General features: G+C 42.7%; 1 protein-coding gene across 1 annotated transcript in view; it reads right to left on the reverse strand.

The window, feature by feature from the left end:
* The window catches only part of LOC120046488 (adhesion G protein-coupled receptor A3-like), a 321556-nt gene that overhangs the window by 53156 nt on the left and 249604 nt on the right, over positions 1-18796 (reverse strand). The window contains exon 15 of the mRNA XM_038991766.1: positions 1343-1470. Coding sequence (XP_038847694.1) covers positions 1343-1470 — 128 coding nt within the window. The remainder of the gene's footprint in view (positions 1-1342; positions 1471-18796) is intronic.

Genomic DNA, 18796 nt, shown 5'->3' on the forward strand with positions numbered 1-18796 from the left:
TCCCTTGTCTTGGAATACACGTTATGTCAGAAAGTGAAGTTATTTTCGACATATTTAGGACGTTATCCTGATTTGAGATCTGCCTGCACAACTCAGACTTTCACATAAATCATTCATTGATATCAAAGGGAGACAGGTGTGCCCGGATCTGAATTCCGAATGTGGCCCTTAGAGCATTTCTACTGTAAGGAAGACACGCCTTTGGGGATGGAGGGAGGCAAAGCGGTTGGAGTGTTGTACTCCTGCTGCAGCTGTGAGACGACCACTTGTTTCCTCTGACAACAAGTGTCTCCTGACTGAAATCATGGAGCCACTGACACCGTCACTCCTCCCAGACTACAGATACCATGTGTTTTCATAATCCCTCTATCCCTACAGCCCTTCATCCTGTCAATGTCTCTTTCTCTCTCTTTTTTAGAGTCGCCTCATACTGATGCCAACCAAAAAAAATGTGTTCATACATCTTCATGCTTCATTACAGTCTATCTATTCATCTGCTTTCCATCAGAACCAAAAGTAGTATAAAAAAATGTATCATTTAATTCATCTGTCATTTCAGAGACAGACTCCCCAATAACTTTTTTTTTGGGGGGGGGGGGTCTTTTATTCTCAGCATAGTGAAAGTATAAAAGGACTGAATGATCGATCACATTAAGTTTCAGTCACTAACTCCATTGTTGGTGATCTAGTGAGTGCCTAACAAAGGGAAAATGAGGCCCAAAAAAATAACACGCTATCCAGGTTGCCTGGAGACCACGCTGGATCATCAGTAGAGGACGACTAGATGAACTGAAAGATAGCACAGCCCTCAGGGTTCGAAAGACCTACGGAGAGAGGTGACCAGATGTGGTCAGGATCTTATAGACATATCAGATTGAGCCATCTCTTTGAGGCAAGCGGTAGTGGGTTATTGGGAGTGTTTGGCTCATACGCACACAAACACGCACACACATCCCCCCCAAACTCACACAGAGACAGACACAGAAGTCGTCCGCTTCAGATGTCTGAGTCAGACAGACTGCAGAGCTTCATGCAGGCCCACAGCGGCTGACTCACAGCTCAGAAGCATGACGGAGGGAAATAAAAACAAATTCTCAAAAGTAGGAGAAGTGGTGTGTTGTGATGGATACATGGACCTGGATGTGTGTGGTTTTTACTAAGCTTAGTTGGTTAACTAACGGTGAGAACTCACTTCAAATCCTCTGAACACAGACCTAAATACACACACACACACACACACACACACACACACACACACACACACACACACACACACACACACACACACACACACACACACACACACACACACACGCAAACACAGTTTTCCAAGGGTTTTTACCTGTGGTGCACGATATAAGTGATGATGGAGGCGAAGAGGCAGAGCAACATGACGGCCGTACAGGCATACACGACCGGGTGCAGAAACTCCCCAGGGTACGGGGGGAAAGACAGCACCTTCTTCAGATCCTAAATGAGAAAGAGAGAGAGAAACATGAAACAATGTACACGACTATGCAATTGTACTCAATGCTTTGGCATAATCTGCATTACAATAAAGTTATTTGAATTGAATTCAGAGAGAGAGAAGAGATGGAGAGAGAAAGAGAGACAGTTTGGGGAAGTAATGGAGAGGGGAGAGAGAAAGAGAGAGAGAGAGAGAGAGAGAGAGAGAGAGAGAGAGAGAGAGAGAGAGAGAGAGAAGAGACAAGTTGAGACAAGTGGCCACAAGAAAAGGGCAACCAGTGAAGAACAAACACCATTGTAAATACAACCCATATTTATGTTTATTTATTTTCCTTTTTGTACTTTAACTCGCACATCGTTACAACACTGCATATAGACATAATGACATTCGAAATGTCTCTATTCTTTTGGAACTTCTGTGAGTGTAATGTTTACTGTACATTATGATTGTTTATTTCACTTTTGTTTATTATCTACTTCACTTGCTTTGGCAATGTTAAGATTTCCATGCCAATGAAGCACCTTGAATTGAATTGAGAGAGAGGGAGAGATCGAGAAAGAGAGAGAGAGGGAAAGACATCAGGGTCAGACAAAACAGATATGGTATCATATACCATGTAGACAAACAATGTACAAGAAAACGGTTCACCCGATATGGATGAAAATACCCTCAAATGAAAGCTGACCGTCTGCAGCTTCATCGTCATTGTATCATTTCAAATCCAAAGCACTGGAGTACAGAGCCAAAACAACAGGCAATGTGTCAACTTTTGGAGCTCACTGAATATGGATAGTGTATAAAGATTTAGTTGGGTATACATGGATTTTTCTAAGCAGGAGGCTACTGGTTTAATCCAGTAAGGTATTTGACGAGTAGTTTTGATTGGTTCAGTGAAGATAGTAAGTTGTCCTGTCAAGTGGTAAATGTTTGAATGTGGTGTAAAGGCTCAGGGGCTAAGAGTCAGAGCTAGTCTCCGTTACCATTATAGCCTCAGTGATGAGGATGGTGATGGTGATATGTCCAATGAGACACTTTGACCCTGAGAACTTGCCCTTCTATGTAATCGTAACCCCTCTGGACAGATAAAGGTCCTGTCGTTTACACATTGCCGTGACGAAAGCTGAGAATTGCAGTTGTACTTGCAACCAGCGGCCTCCCTCTTCCGTTTGCCTAGTTCCCTCTCTTTTCTTTTCCCTCTCACACTCTCTCCCCATCTTTCCACATACACATCCTCTAGCTCTCTCTCTCTTTTGCCCTCTTTTTCTCTCTCCCTCTCTTCAGCTTCCTCTCCATCGCTATTTTCTCTCCCTCTCTTTCCCTGCTCTCCCTCTGCCTCTCTCGGTTCAGGCTCCATTAGACTGGCTGGTGATGTTCTGAGTGGTCGTCTCTCCCTGTCACACTGTTACATATCTGTAAGAGATCTAGATCAGCCTCTGGTCACAGCCCTCCATCCCTCCCTTTCCCCTGCTCTTCTCTCCCCTGACTGGGCCTATTAGTGCTCAGCACACAGGGCAGCAGAGGTCACGGGCCCCTACAGGCCCCTGAATAAGCCTGTGGGTGAGCCCAGGGAAAGGATTCTGCATGGCTGGTCAGGGAAGTTGTGATAGAGAAGGACAACTGTGTAGAATAGACTTACAGCCATGAACACACACAGCCCTGGGGGACAGCCCTGTTCACTACCATGTATCTTCTATCTGTAGATACCTCAGCAGCGGTGCCCATTCAGTTCAACTGATGTGATGATCACAGTGCAGCCAAATCAATGGCGCTAGCTTTCGTGTGTCTTGATAGAAGGGATGTGAAAGCATCGCTCCAACCCCCCTATCCCATGCAGTTGATGATCACAGTGCTGTCAAATCAATAGAGCTAAGCTAGCTTTCAGATTTCTTGATGGATATGACCCTGAAAGAGGAGCAAACCATTCCCAGAGAATGACGCACATACTGTAGTTGTCACGATGATGTGCGTGTTCTCATTGTAACGTGACGGCACAGTAACGGCTCTGTGTGAACCCTGTAAAGGGCAACATATGCTTCCAGATGTGTAGGACAGATGTAGGAGAGATGTAGGAGAGATGCAACTCGATGTTGAAACGTTCTCAATGAGCATCTGCTACTTTAGTAATGTGACATTAAGAGTGAGATTCATTCTGATTATCCATGTCCCCAGGAGCGCTACGTATGTTTTGTTCATTCGGAGAACACGTTGACTGGATTGTTTGCGTGACATAATTTTTTTTGGGGGGGAGGGACCATTGTTCATCTAGTAATGAGCATTACGGAATGTATGTGATTCTGTGAGTTGCTTTTCTTTCGGTTGCCCAGACACAGCATGCACAATAGAAATAAATGGTATAACAATGTATTGTGTCATTTTTATTGTAAATAAGAATATAATATTTTTCTATAAACACTTAAAGTGTAACTGACAGCTTTTTAGCAACATGAAATCTGATCATCAAATAAAATGGTATTTGGCACATGCGCCGAATACAACAAGTGTAGACTTTACTGTGAAATGCTTACAAGCCCTTACCCAACAGTGTAGTTCAAGAAGAAGAAAATATTTACCAAGTAGAATAGAATAAAAAGTAATAATAAAAGTCACACAATAAGAATACCAATAACGAGGCTATATACAGGGGGCACCAGTATCTAGTCAGTGTGCGGGGGTACAGGCTAGTTGAGGTAATCTGTACATGTAGGTGGGGGCGAAGTGACTATGCATAGGTAACAAACAAACAGCAAGTGTACAAAAGGAAGGGGGGGTCAATGTAAATTGTCCGGTGGCGATTTTATGAATTGTTCAGCAGTCTTATGGCTTGGGGGTAGAAGCTATTGAGGAGCCTTTTGGTCCTAGACTTGGCGCTCCGGCACTGCTTATCGTGCGATAGCAGAGAAAACAATCAGATTGGTTAAAACCGCATTCCAGCCGGTGTCTATTCCACAAGTTACCACCGGCTAAATCTATGACGTTAAAATGCATATTTACTCTGTTCCATCTGACTGTGCAATCCACTGTCTCATCAGCCCAGCCAAGCAATTTATAAATTTGATCTCCGCTATAAAAAGCATCTAGACCTTCTCACATTTCTTTTAGACTAACATTTCGTTTTCAACAGCGGAGATTTGTATCAAACTTGCTGTCTGTCTCTCCGAAATTTGCAACATTGTTTTCTCCAGCTGTCCCATAGTAATGAACGTGTCAGGACGAGACAGACAGGCAGCGTTTCTCAGCCAGTCGAAATCATGAATCAGCTGGTATCATTTTTATGGATATATACAAAGAAATGTCATTGAATAAAGGTAAAACGAAAGAAAGTGCAGCTAGTTTGCAGTCTTTCCAGCTTCAGTTTGAAGTGATTGTGTTAGCTGTGCTGTTGGCTAGCTCCTCTGAACAACAGTGTCCTGACAAGTGAGCACATTTTCTATGCCAGGCAAAATCGTACCTCATTAGCTCATTGTTCAGGATGTATCCAAATAAATGTCATTAGAAAACAGCTAAACAAATGCAAATTCAGCTACTTTGCTGTTATTCTGGCTGCACTTTTTGAGGTGACTGTAAGTTTGCCGTAGTTGGCTAGCTAGCAAGCAATGGATAAGAACATTGCCAGCGAGTATGGCAATGGAACATTTAGAACGAACCACTGGGTCGCGTCCATAGATACAGAACAAAAAGACTGAACAACTGGGTTGCATCTCTTGCAACTGAAGGGGTTAAACCAACGCATCATACCTTTTAAAGGGTTAATAAATTGTGTTATGATAAACTGTAAGGTCCTGAGACCTCTGTGTGTGTGTGTGTGTGTGTTAACACCTGTTTTGAGTGTTGTGCCCTTCAGACACTATCAGAAGGTGGAAACCACCTACGTTCATAATCATCCTGTCTGGGCCACACCTGGCTATCTGAGGTTCTGAGAATACAACTGGTTCCCTGAGAACACAAGGCTGCCGCAGGCCTGATTAAAACAGCCACCTGTCAGAAGATGCTTGGACTCGTTCACCTTGTTATGACCCTATACTTGTGATGGAAGGTCAAGTTTCGGTCAAACCCATTTCTGAGCTTTTAATTGCTGACAAGATGGTTGCTGCTGTCAGGGGGAGGTTAGATTGATTAAAATGTTGTTGCCATGGAAACACACACAAGGAGGGCTGGGAGAGGCTATATGAGTTACAGGATGTCTTAAACATTTTGCAGAACCTGGGGAGAGGTATCATATACTGTACTCGGTACCAACTTCTGCCTACAATTGTATTAGAAAAGGATAATTTTTAATACTTAAACAAAGCGTCTGTGTTTCCTTTCCATTACTAATGTATGTTTGATAACTATATAGACCTGATCAGAAATTGACCAACACAACCGAACCGATAGAACGAACGACCAGCCGACTTGGGTAGCAACCCTAGATTTGTATCGGGACTATATAATTAATCAAAATAACGTTTTTAATGAAAATATATCAAGCATTATTTGAATATGTTTGTAACCCGTTGTATAAAAGTGATAATGCCTGAGAAGCCAGTGTTTGGAGGATAAATTGGCACGGGCCAATATATCGTCCAAACACCGGCTTCTCGGGCATTATCACTTAAATATCAACCGCTAACCTCCCCTGTTATTCTAATGGTGAGCGCTTAGCATGTCTTGGGGGTATGATATTTGTACGTCTGTAACTTTAACATTATTCACGATTCATTCAGGACTATCCGTAATCGTGGCAGCATCCACATTAATGTAGAAGGGTTTAGAAACATATTATATTCTTATTTGTTTGGTCCCATTCTGAATTTACCACAGGTGTACTCCAATAAAGTTGTAGAAACATCTCAGGGTTGATCAACGGAAAAGGATGCACTTGAACTCAATTTTGAGTCTGAATACTTATGTAAATAAGGTATTTCTGTGTTTTATTCTTAATTTGGAAAAATGTCTAAAAACCTGTTTTCACTTTGGGGTATTCTACAACTTGATTGGAGTCCACCTGTAGTAAATGATATTGATTGGACATGATTTGGAAAGGCAAACACCTGTCTATATAAAAGGTCCCACAGTTGACAGTGCATGTCAGAGCAAAAACCAAGCCATGATCTGGGGAAGGGTACAAAACATTTCTGCAGCATTGAAGGTAGCCAAGAACCCAGTGAACTCCATCATTCTTAAATGGAAAAAGTTTGGAACCACCAAGATTCTTCCTAGAGCTGGCCGCCCGTCCAAACTGAGCAATCGGGGGAGAAGGGCCTTGGTCAGAGAGGTGACCAAGAACCCGATGGTCACTCTGACTGAGATACAGAGTTCCTCTGTGGAGATGGGAGTATCTTCCAGAAGGACAACCATCTCTGCAGCACTCCACCAATCAGGTCTTTATGGTAGATTGGCCAGACGGAGGCCACTCCTCAGTAAAAGGCACATGAAAGCCCACTTGGGGTTTGTCAAAAGGCACCTAAAGGACTCTCAGACCATGAAAAACAAGATTCTCTGGCCTGATGAAACCAAGATTGAACTCTTTGGCCTGAATGCCAAGCGATACATCTGGAGGAAATCTGGCACCATCCCTACGGTGAAGCATGGTGGTGGCAGCATCATGCTGTGGGGATGTTTTTCAGAGGCAAGGACTGGGAGACTAGTCAGGATCGAGGGAAATATGAACAGAGCAAAGTACAGAGAGATCCTTGATGAAAACAAGTTCCAGAGCGCTCAGGACCTCAGATTGGTGGCGAAGGTTCACCTTCCAACAGGACAACAACCCTAAGCACACAGCCGAGACAATGCAGGGGTGGCTTCGGGACAAGTCTCTGAATGTCCTTGAGTGGCCCAGCCAGAGTCCGGACTTGAACCCGAAAATAGCTATGCAGCAATGGTCCCCATCCAACCTGACAGAGCTTGAGAGGATCTGCAGAGAAGAATGGGAGAAACTCCCAAAATACATGTGTGCCATGTATATGTGTTTTTTTTATTGGGGGGGTGGAGGGACACCACACGTCCCACAGTTTGGGAACCACTACAGTAGACCACCAGATACTACTCTAAAAGCTAAGCACCCTAGGTTTTAGCAGCGTGGCAGTAAAGTAGCTCAAGTCATATCAGTCAGGAAGGTATCAGAGGGTTGATGTCAATGGCACCTTGTCAGCTGTGGAGTGCCACAAAGGAGTGTTTAAGAGGTCCCTCCTCTTCCTGTTATATATCAATGACATGAAATCAGCTTGTTCCTGTCATTTATTTAGGGTCTCAAACAAAGACAAGAGTAAGGTAGAGAGCTACAACCTAGCCTACAAATGAAAGTTTATAATGTAGGTGCATAGGTCTAGAGACAAATTGGAGTAATGAAGATGACAGACAGTGACACATTCAATACCACCCTGCACACTCTTGCCTGCATCTAGCTGATCTGGGGTGTAATCATTAATGGAAGATTTTGCAACTAAAACAAAATGTTCTATTGGACAAATTCAGGTAGGTCCCACCCCTAATCAGGTAGGTTTCCATTAAAGAAACGTTTCGCAACAGAATCTGAGAAAATAATATACCCCTCATCACCCACAAACACAGTTTACTTTAATTCTTAAAATTTCTTCTCGCATCTACGTGCTCTCCTCCTCTCACATTTTCCTTTCGCTGGTGTGCACAACACAACAGCTGTCTGTGACCAGGCGCAAAAACCTCCAAGCCAAACCTTAATACCGTAACTGCTAACGGCTACACAGCATACTTTGTTGTCACCATATTAACGTTATCGTCAACAAACTAGAACTAACGCGTTAGTAAACCCACAATCCAATCCATGTGTACAATCATGCAGTACAGTGTACGGCAAGCAATTTTGCACTTACACTGGTGGGCCCCGGTGACAATAAATGAATGAAACCGAAAGCTTACAGTGCCTTCAGAAAGTATTCATACGCCTTGACTTCTTCCACATTTTGTTGTGTTACATCCTGAATCCAAAATGGATTCAATCAACTTTTTTTTTTCACTCATCAACACACAGTAATGCCTGAGAAGCCGGCTTCAAGGACATTATCACTTTTATACTTTTATACAATGGGTTAAACAACATATTCAGTAAACAACATATTCATTACATATTTCAATTAAAAACGTTATTTTGATGAATGTAGTCATACTACTTCATCCTTCCACAAGATATAGTCCCGACACAAATCTAGGGTTGCTACCCAAGCCGGCTGGTCGTTCATTCTATTGGTTCGGTTGTTAGAGATGTAATCCAGTTGTTCAGTGTTTTTGTTCTGTATCTATGGATGCGACCCAGTCGTTCGCTCTAAATGTTCCATTGTCATACTGGCTGGAAACGTTCTTATCCCTTTCTTGCTAGCTAGCCAACTATGGCTAACTTACACATAAAAAAAAAAATCAAAGTCAGAATAACAGCAAAATAGCCACGTTTTGCATTTGTTTAAGCTGTTTTCTAGTGACATTTATTTGGATACATCGATAACAATGAGCTAATGAGGCACGAGAAAATGTGCTCACTTGTCAGGACACTGTTGTTCAGAGGAGCTAGCCAACAACACAGCTAACACAATTACTTCAAACTGAAGCTGGAAAGACTGCAAAGTAGCTGCACTTTGTTTCGTTTGACCTTTTTTCAATGACATTTCTTTATATATATATCCATAAAAATGATGCCAGCTGATTCATGGTTTCGACTGGCTGAGAAACGCTGCCTACCTGTCTGTCACTTCCCGACACGTTCATTACTATGGAACAGCTGGAGATCGAATTTGAATATTGATACAATGTTGCACATTTCAGAGACAGACAGCAAGGTTTATACAAATCTCAACTGTTGAAAACAAAATGTTAGTCTAAAAGAAATGCGAGATAATGTCTAGATGCTTTTTATAGCGGAGATCAAGTTTATAAATGGCTTGGTTGGGCTGATGAGACAGTGGATTGTGCAGTCAGGTTTTAACGTCATAGATTTAGCTGGTGGTAACTTGTGGAATAGATACCGGCTGCAATGTGGTTTTAACCAATTAGCATTCAAGATTAGACCCACCCGTTGTATAATAAACCATAATGACAAGTGAAAGTGAAAACATGTTTTTAGAAATGTTTGCAAATTTATTGAAAATGAAACTCATTTAAATAAGTATTCACACCCCTTACATGTTAGAATCACCTTTAGGAGCGATTACAGTTGTGAGTTTTTCTGGGTAAGTCTCTAAGAGCTTTGTACACCTGGATTGTACAATATTTGCACATTATTAAAAACATTTAATTCTTCAAGCTTTGTCAAGTTGGTTGTTGATCATTGCTAGACAGCCATTTTCAAGTCTTGTCATAGATTTTCATGCTGATTTAAGTCAAAACTGTAACTCAGACACTCAGGAACATTCAATGTCGTCTTGGTAAGCAACTCCAGTGTATATTTGTTTTATGTTATTGCGCTGCTGAAAGGTGAATATATCTTTCAGTGTCCATTGGAAAGCAGACTGAACCAGCTTTTCCTCTAGGATTTTGCCTGTGCAAAATTGCCTATTCCGTTTCATTTAATCATTAAAAAAAGACTTGGTCCTCGCCAATGACAAGCCTACCCATAACATGATGCAGCCACCACCATGGTTGAAAATATGGAGTGGTACTCAGTGATGTGTTGTGTTGGATTAGCCCCCAAGATAGCACTTTGTATTCTGCACCTAAAGTTATTTTTGTTACCACACTTTGCAAGGCATTGTCTTTGTGGTTGAATCTGTAGTTGAAATGTACTGCTCAACTGCAGGACCTTACAGATAATTGTATGTGTGGGGTACAATGATGAGGTAGTCATTCAAAAAACACTACTATTGCACAGAGTGAGTCTATGCATCTTATTTTTTATTTAACGTTTATTTTATCAGGGAGTCATACTGAGACAATGGTCTCTTTTTTCAGATGAGTCTTGAATTACATAAAACAGAAAATACATACATCAAATGGTAAATACAAAATCCAAGCAAAAAGAAAAACATGGTACAGTATATATGATGTCGCCGAAAATCTAGGGCCGATAGAAACATCAACTGAATTATCTGCTTTCTACTATTTAGCGAAAGGCAGGACCTATTTCTATAGAAGAAGCCCATTTTTATTCTCAGCTTCTTAACTAACTCAACAATATGCTTTTTAAAAGACAGATTTTCATCTATCCAGATGACCAGATATTTGTAAGCACGGACACAATCAATATGGATACTATCCAAAGTACATATGCTTAAATCAGACATATTTTTATGCACTCTAGAGAACAACATATACTTAGTTTTACCTGCATTCAGTACTCATTTAAGGTCAATAAAGTTTTTCTGTAATACAATGAAGGCAGACTGTAGTTCAGATAGAGCCTGGTCAACCGTGGGGGCAATAGCATACACAACAGTATCGTCATCTTAATTTATAAGTCGATATTGTTAATGTAAACACTAAAAAGTACAGGACCCAGAATCAACCCCGGCGGGACACCTTTTCTAATATCCAGGAAACCTGATTTAACATCATAAGAGGAAATACATTGAGTTCTATCTTTCAAGTAATTTTTTATCCAGTTACATGCAGAAAGTTTAGAAATAGCCAGATAATTATATACACTACCGTTCAAAAGTTTGGTGTCAGTTAGAAATGTCTTTGTTTTTTAATTGCAAAAAAAAGTTGCAAAGAAAAAGCCATATCTCATACTGGCCAATAAAGAGAAAAAATTAAGATGGGCAAAAGAACACAGACACTGGACAGAGGAACTCTGCCTAGAAGGCCAGCATCCTGGAGTCACCTCTTCACTGTTGAAGTTGAGACTGGTGTTACTAATTAATGAAGCTGCCAGTTGAGAACTTGTGAGGCGTCTCTTTCTCAAACTAGACACTCTAATGCACTTGTCCCCTTGCTCAGTTGTGCACCGGAGCATCCCACTCCTCTTTCTATTCTGGTTAGAGCCAGTTTGCGCTGTTCTGTGAACGGAGTAGTACACAGCGTTGTACGAGATCTTCAGTTTCTTGGCAATTTCTCGCATAATAGCCTTCATTTCTCAGAACAAGAATAGATGTTTCTGGCCATTTTGAGCCTGTAATCGAACCCACAAATGCTGATGCTCCAGATACTCAACTAGTCTAAAGAAGGCCAGTTTTATTGCTTCTTCAATCAGTACAACAGTTTTCAGCTGTGCTAACATAATTGCAAAAGGGTTTTCTAATGATCAATTAGCTGTTTAAAATGATCAACTTGGATTAGCTAACACAACGTGTCATTGGAACACAGGAGTAAGGGTTGCTGATAATGGGCCTCTGTACGCCTATGTAGATATTCCATTAAAAGAATCAGCCATTTCCAGCTACAATAGTCATTTACAACATTAACAATGTCTACACTGTATTTCTGATCAAGTTTATGTTATTTTAATGGACAAAAAATTAGAAATGTCCTTGTTTTTGAAAGAAAATCTAAGTGACCCCAAACTTTTGAACGGTAGTGTAGGTCACAAGGGTCACCACCTTTGTAAAGGGGGAGTACATGGTCCCTCTTCCAAACCTTGGGGATAGTATCACATATAATCATCAGGTTAAAATATGGGTTAATGATTCAGCAATCAGTGGGGCAGAGAGCTGCAGCAAAAATGGATCAAGCATATCAGCTCCAGTGATTTTTTTTAACATAAATCTTAAGCACGCCATCTAGCACATCACAGAGTAAATTGTTGAAATGCAAACAAAGATTCACTAGAAGTTGACAGGTTAACCGTCGAGTTAGCTAGAAGCTGGCAGAGGGACGAGCAGTCGATTGACTGACCAGGGTCAACTACACCACCGTTTCTCTGAAATAAAAAGCCTGCAGAGATCAAGGTATGATTAAAAGCATCACTTATCCCATTCATCTAAGTTATAATGCCAGAGTCAGATAGAACTTGCTTAGGCAGGGAAGAAGAAGAATTTGTACACTTCAGTGCATTTACTATTTTCCCAAATGTTGAAGTACCACCAGCAGAGTCAGAGATTAAAAAGTAGCTTGATTTAGCTTTCTTAATCGAGAACAGTACATCTGTTTCTCAATTGTCTGAAAGATTGACAGTCCACTACAGAGTCAGTTTTCCTTGCTTTGGCCCGGGCATGATTTCTCCTCTGAATGAGCTCAGATAATTCTGAAGAAAACCAAGGGTTCGATCCATCTTTGACTCTGAATTGTTTAAAAGGGTGTGTTTATCGGCCAGGGGAATACATTTGGAGAGATTTTCAGAGTAGAACATGTCATGTAAAAATCCTGGAGCGTAAAACTTTTTTAAATGTATCTTCTTAATTAAACAAGGATAGGTATTTTGCTGTTTCGTATCTCTAATAAATACTATGGGACAATGATCACTGAGATCATATGCAAATACTCGACTAGACAAATATTTATGGGGGTTATTAGTAAGAATTAAATCAATCAAGTAAATCAATCAACAGGGTTTTTCACATTTATTTTTTATTTCACCTTTATTTAACCAGGTAGGCTAGTTGAGAACAAGTTCTCATTTACAACTGCAACCTGGCCAAGATAAAGCAAAGCAGTGTGACACAAACAACAACACCGAGTTACACATGGAATAAACAAACATGCAGTCAATAACACAATAGAGAAAAGGTCTATATACAGTGTGTGCAAATGAGGTAAGATAAGGGAGGTAAGGCAATAAATAGGTCATAGTGGCAAAATAATTACAATTTAGCAATTAAACACTGGAGTGATAGATGTGCAGAAGAAGAATGTGCAAGTAGAGATACTGGGGTGCAAAGGAGCAACAAAAAGAAATTACAGTATGTTTCACGGCCGTCAGAAGAAGTGGACCAAAGCGCAGTGTGGTGAGCGTCCATATTCCTTTTATTAGAAATGGCGCCGACAAAAACAATAAACAATACAAAACAACCGTGAAGCTTAAGGGCTATGTGCCACAAACAAAGTTAACTTCCCACACTGAAAGGAGGGTAAAGGACTACCTAAGTATGGTTCCCAATCAGAGACAACGATAGACAGCTGTCCCTGATTGAGAACCATACCCGGCCAAAACATAGAAATACAAAATCATAGAAAACAAAAACATAGAATGCCCACCCCAAATCACACCCTGACCAAACCAAATAGAGACATACAAAGGCTCTCTACGGTCAGGGCGTGACAGTATGGGGATGAGGTAGTTGGATGGTGTAACGGTCGTCGTAATCCTCCTCCTCGGACGAGGAGGAGAGGCGAGAAGGATCAGACCAATATGCAGAGTGGTTAGTGTCCATGATTATTTAATGAAAACAGACTGAACACTTAACATACAAAAACAACAAACGTGACAAACCGCAAACAGTCCCGTGTGGTGCTAACACAGACACGCGATACAACCACCCACAAAACACACGTGAAACCCCGGCTGCCTTAGTATGATTCTCAATCAGGGACAAACGATCTACAGCTGCCTCTGATTGAGAATCATACCAGGCCGAACACAAAACCCCAACATAGAAAAACACACAGACAACCCACCCCAACTCACGCCCTGACCAACTAAATAAATAAAAGAAAAAGGAACAATAGGTCAGGAACGTGACAGATGGGCTATTTATAGATGGGCTATGTACAGGTGCAGTGATCTGTGAGCTGCTCTGACAGCTGGTGCTTAAAGTTAGTGAGGGAGATATGGGTCTCCAGTTTCAGTGATTTTTGCAATTCGTTCCAGTCATTGGCAGCAGAAAACTGTAAGGAAAGGCGGCCAAAGTAGGAATTGGCTTTGGGGGTGACCAGTGAAATATACCTGCTGGAGCGCGTGCTACGGGTGGGTGCTGCTATGGTGACCAGTGAGCTGAGATAAGGCGGGGCTTTACCTAGCAAAGACTTATAGATGACCTGGAGCCAGTGGGTTTGGTGACGAATATGAAGCGAGGGCCAGCCAACGAGAGCATACAGGTCGCAGTGGTGGGTAGTATATGGGGCTTTGGTGACAAAATGGATGGCACTGTGATAGACTGCATCCAATTTGCTGAGTAGAGTGTTGGAGGCTCTTTTGTAAATGACATCGCCGAAGTCAAGGATCGGCAGGATAGTCAGTTTTACGAGGGTATGTTTGGCAGCATGAGTGAAGGATGCTTTGTTTGCGAAATAGGAAGCCGATTCTAGATTTAATTTTGGATTGGAGATGCTTAATGTGAGTCTGGAAAGAGAGTTTACAGAGTCCACATATTCTAAGTCAGAACCGTCCAGAGTAGTGATGCTGGACGGGCGGGCAGATGCGGGCAGCGATCAGTTGAAGAGCATGCATTTAGTTTTACTTGCGTTTAAGAGCAGTTGGAGGTCACGGAAGGAGAGTTGTATGGCATTAAAGCTTGTCTGGAGGTTTGTTAACACAGTGTCCAAAGAAGGGCCAGAAGTATACAGAATGGTGTCGTCTGCGTAGAGGTGGGTCAGAGAATCACCAGCAGCAAGAGCGACATCATTGATGTATACAGAGAAAAGATTCGGCCCGAGAATTGAACCCTATGGCACCCCCATAGAGACTGCCAGAGGCCCGGACAACAGGCCCTCCGATTTGACACACTGAACTCTGTCTGAGAAGTAGTTGGTGAACCAGGCGAGGCAGTCGTTATCCGTGTGGGTTTTGAGATCAATTGAGTCACATTAAAATCAATGTATATACTCTTAAATTGATCGGAGGCCTGGGATAGCCAATCCAGATTCAAACCCCCTAAAATGACCAACTCCGACGACAGAAAAGGTGTTGAACACTCATATATAGCATCAATAGCATCCGACATGGCAGCAGGAAGGCAGTAAATCCCAGCAACAAATATATGTGTATTCTGGTTTATGGACATCTTCAACCAGGAGCTCAAAACTCTTGGGAACAGAAATATTGAAAGATTGGGATGCCATGAAATTCGATTTTACATATATTAGCACCCCTTTCTGTAATCTGTCACATCTAAATACGTAATAATAATTTACTTTGATGTCTTTATCAGAGACAGAACCATGTTTCCGGGAGAACCAGAATGTCAGAACACAAGTCCTGTACCCAAAAGTCAATTGTGTCCATTTTTTTATCATACTTCGCACATTTAGGTGCATTAGTCCAAGCCCCCTACGAGATTTAAAGTCAGAGGGGTTATTAAGCTCATTCCCATAACAGCGAACAGGCATAGGGTCATCTGCAGCTATTTGTTGAGTGAGATGAGACTTTGCCAAGGTCCCTTGCCAACCACGTGAGAGTAGAGCAGACTGAGCATTTGACACATCTCCCTCAAGTCACTGGATACAGGGGTGAGAACTGGGAGAGCAGTCTTGGCAGAGCTCAGTCCACCCGGATGAAGTTCCTTCCAAAGGAGTGAAGCTGCTGTAGGGGCCCAGGGTGGTTGCCAATGCTCCATTCTTGGTGTGCACAGGAGGTTTTGGTGTGGCTCCTGTTGCAGGGTTGGGGCTGCCATGGGGAATAGGAGCGTTCCAGGCCTGTCCTGGGGATGGGAGTAGGGAGGGTAACCAAAACAAGCCTTGGAGAGAGGTTGTGGGGGGAATTGAGAAGAGTGGTGTGGAGGGCAATGTGGCTTTCGAAGCTCCAAACTCTCAGAATATGTAGGCTGATGTTTTGTGTTTTGTTTTGCCAGACCCTAAGGAAGTGGTCGAGCTGGGCTGAATTGAGGTGGGCCTGGTCTGGTAGAGCTGTGATGGGCCGGGTCTGGTAGAGCTGTGCTATGATGAGGCGGGCCGGGGTGAGCTGTACTGAGGTGGGCCGGGTCTGGTAGCATGGGAGGGAGGGTTTAGGGGGAATTGAAGAGGGTGGTATGGAGGGCAGTGTGGCGGACGATGCCCCAAACTCTGCGTGGGGCCTCTTTTACTGCGTATGGCTTGGGCATAGCACAGTGTATCTGCATGCAGTTCATGGGAGAGAAGTGGTGGAGCTGTACTGAGGTGGGCCGGGTCTGGTAGCATGGGAGGGAGGGTTTAGGGGGAATTGAAGAGGGTGGTGTGGGGGGGGGGGCAGTGTTCCTGGCTGTTCTCCAGTCTCTGTGAAGGGACAACAGATGCAGGTCTAAAGGAGAGTCTGATTTGTGGGTTCCGATTCAGCTGTTGGCTTGGTCCTGGGTTTTTGCGGTAATATTTGTAGAGTGGATGGTGGTGGCTGAGAAATTCCTGCCTTCACTCATGTAGCTCCTTCTGCAGGTCCTGCATGTGGCTGGTGTTGACTGTGCTGGACAGTTCCTCTCTAAGTCTGCAAACTTAAACATTTTTCATTGCACACTGCAGCTCCCAGATCTCATCCCTATGCTGACGCACCAGGCTGATCCTCTCCTATGTAAGATGCTGTGGTACTGCAGGTGTCACGTGTGAGAGAGGCATGCTCAGGGCTGTGTCTGCTGCAGGCGAAGGAGGGAGAGGGACGCTGGGGACTACATAGTGGGGCACAGAGGGAGTGGAGGCTGTTGTAGGTAGTGGACAGCAACAATATGTTTTATTTGGTCGAGGTAGCGAACAAATTGATCCAGACTGGCCTCCGAACCTTGAACCATCACAGTGCAGTTATTAAAAATATTAATGCTATATTTGCGGGTTGCCTCATTATTTTGTTTTCTGACATTTGAAGTTCATTGTTGGTCTTGTGGAGAGCTGTGTGCCAAGCATTAGGATCATCCGTGTAGAACAGAAGGTCTCCTTTTATTTCCTTGTTTGCTTTTAGGATGAAGTCTGCCCTCAGAGTCTCTGGGGATTCTCTGAGTAACTTTAAAAAAAAATCGAAACATTTTCAGGATGTGAAATGATTTTCTTGCACATGATTTTATTATGTGACTTGTTAAGCAAATGTTTACTCCTAGAGTGGAACAAACTCCTGTGATTAAAGCCGTTTCTGCCAGTCATAGGTTCAAACACTCCTGCAGGGCTTGGTTAATGATGTAAACAACCCTGTGCTAGTGGAGTGATTTGCTAGGTGTGTATATTTTCCTTTTTGTATATATATATGGCAAGGGACCTTGGCAAAGTCTCATCTCACTCAACAAATAGCTGCAGATGACCCTATATACATATATATTATAAGTGCCCATGTCACTTGTTATGCCCTGCTGCCCTTGCCTAAAAAGAGGACCACAATGGAAACAAGTCTTTGACTTTGTGTTCAGATCCTCAACATGTTTGGTATATGTATCTGTTACCGGGGGGTGTACAATTTGTATGTGTTTTAAATGGTCAAGCAAAATAAAATCAAGGGAGATGAAAAAGAGAGACTGGAGCATGGTTTGGAGGAAGATAGGAGAGGAAAAAGGTGTCCTGGGTTGGGGGGGGTGGGGGTAAAGAGGGAGAATATGGAGGAGTGGGGGTGGACGGAGATATCACTTTCACCAGACCGATGCTACTGGAGGAAAAAATGGCGAAGCAAGCTGCAGGGTGCCTGACTGCCTGCCCTGAACAAATAGTTTGTATTGTTGCCAGTCCCAGTGTTTATACTCCAGGGGAGATGCAGGGAGAGACAGACAGACACAAACCCTGCCTCTAATACTGAGTACAGGGAAACAAAGACTGCTGGGTGATTGATGCCAAATACTGACAGACTGTGTCTGGCATCAACATGATCTCACAACCAATTGCTCCCATTGCATATTCTCTCAATTGCAAAACATCCTTTCATCATTATCATCGCTGGTGTTGTCTCTAGTAGCACCACATACACATCATGCAATATCCAATCATCATACTTTGCCTGTAGGGACATTAAAACAAGCCAGTATATCACTATTTGTTTATATAGCAGTGATAATGAGTGATTATTGCAATACTTTGTAGCACTAGGCTCTGAACAATTCCCATTCCTCTCATATTCTTCCCAACCCAGCCCTACTCTCAGCGTCAGATAAGGACAGCAGCCAGCCAGCCTCCAATATGATACCTCCATCCAGACCACTCACAGTTATTATCATTATTACAATCTTATTACATCACAGTGAGCGCTGCCTGGCTGCCTGTGTGGACTTTATTACTGCGTTTAGCGGTGCCATGACAGCACAATTCATTACAGACTGAGCCGCAATATAACTGTGCCCAAGCCGGCTGAGCCTATTCTGGATTAGCAGCCATGCTCTGTCTAAACACGCCCCATTGTCCCTCTCCCCTCTGCAGCCAAACAGCCTCTGTATCCCGTGTCTGTGTTGTTGCTACACGTTAAATCCACACGGCACTCGTTCTCCCCCAACATCCTCAAAATCAGATTACCAGTGGCAATTAAACCTGGCCTATCCAATCCATAATCTCAGAATATCCCAGTTACATTGAGCATTGAGAGATTACGAGTCAGTTGGGTCTGGGAGGTGTTGTGCTATGATGTTGCTGGAATCACTC

Source organism: Salvelinus namaycush, chromosome 4 (assembly GCF_016432855.1).
Source record: "Salvelinus namaycush isolate Seneca chromosome 4, SaNama_1.0, whole genome shotgun sequence".
Taxonomy (NCBI): Eukaryota; Metazoa; Chordata; class Actinopteri; order Salmoniformes; family Salmonidae; genus Salvelinus; species Salvelinus namaycush.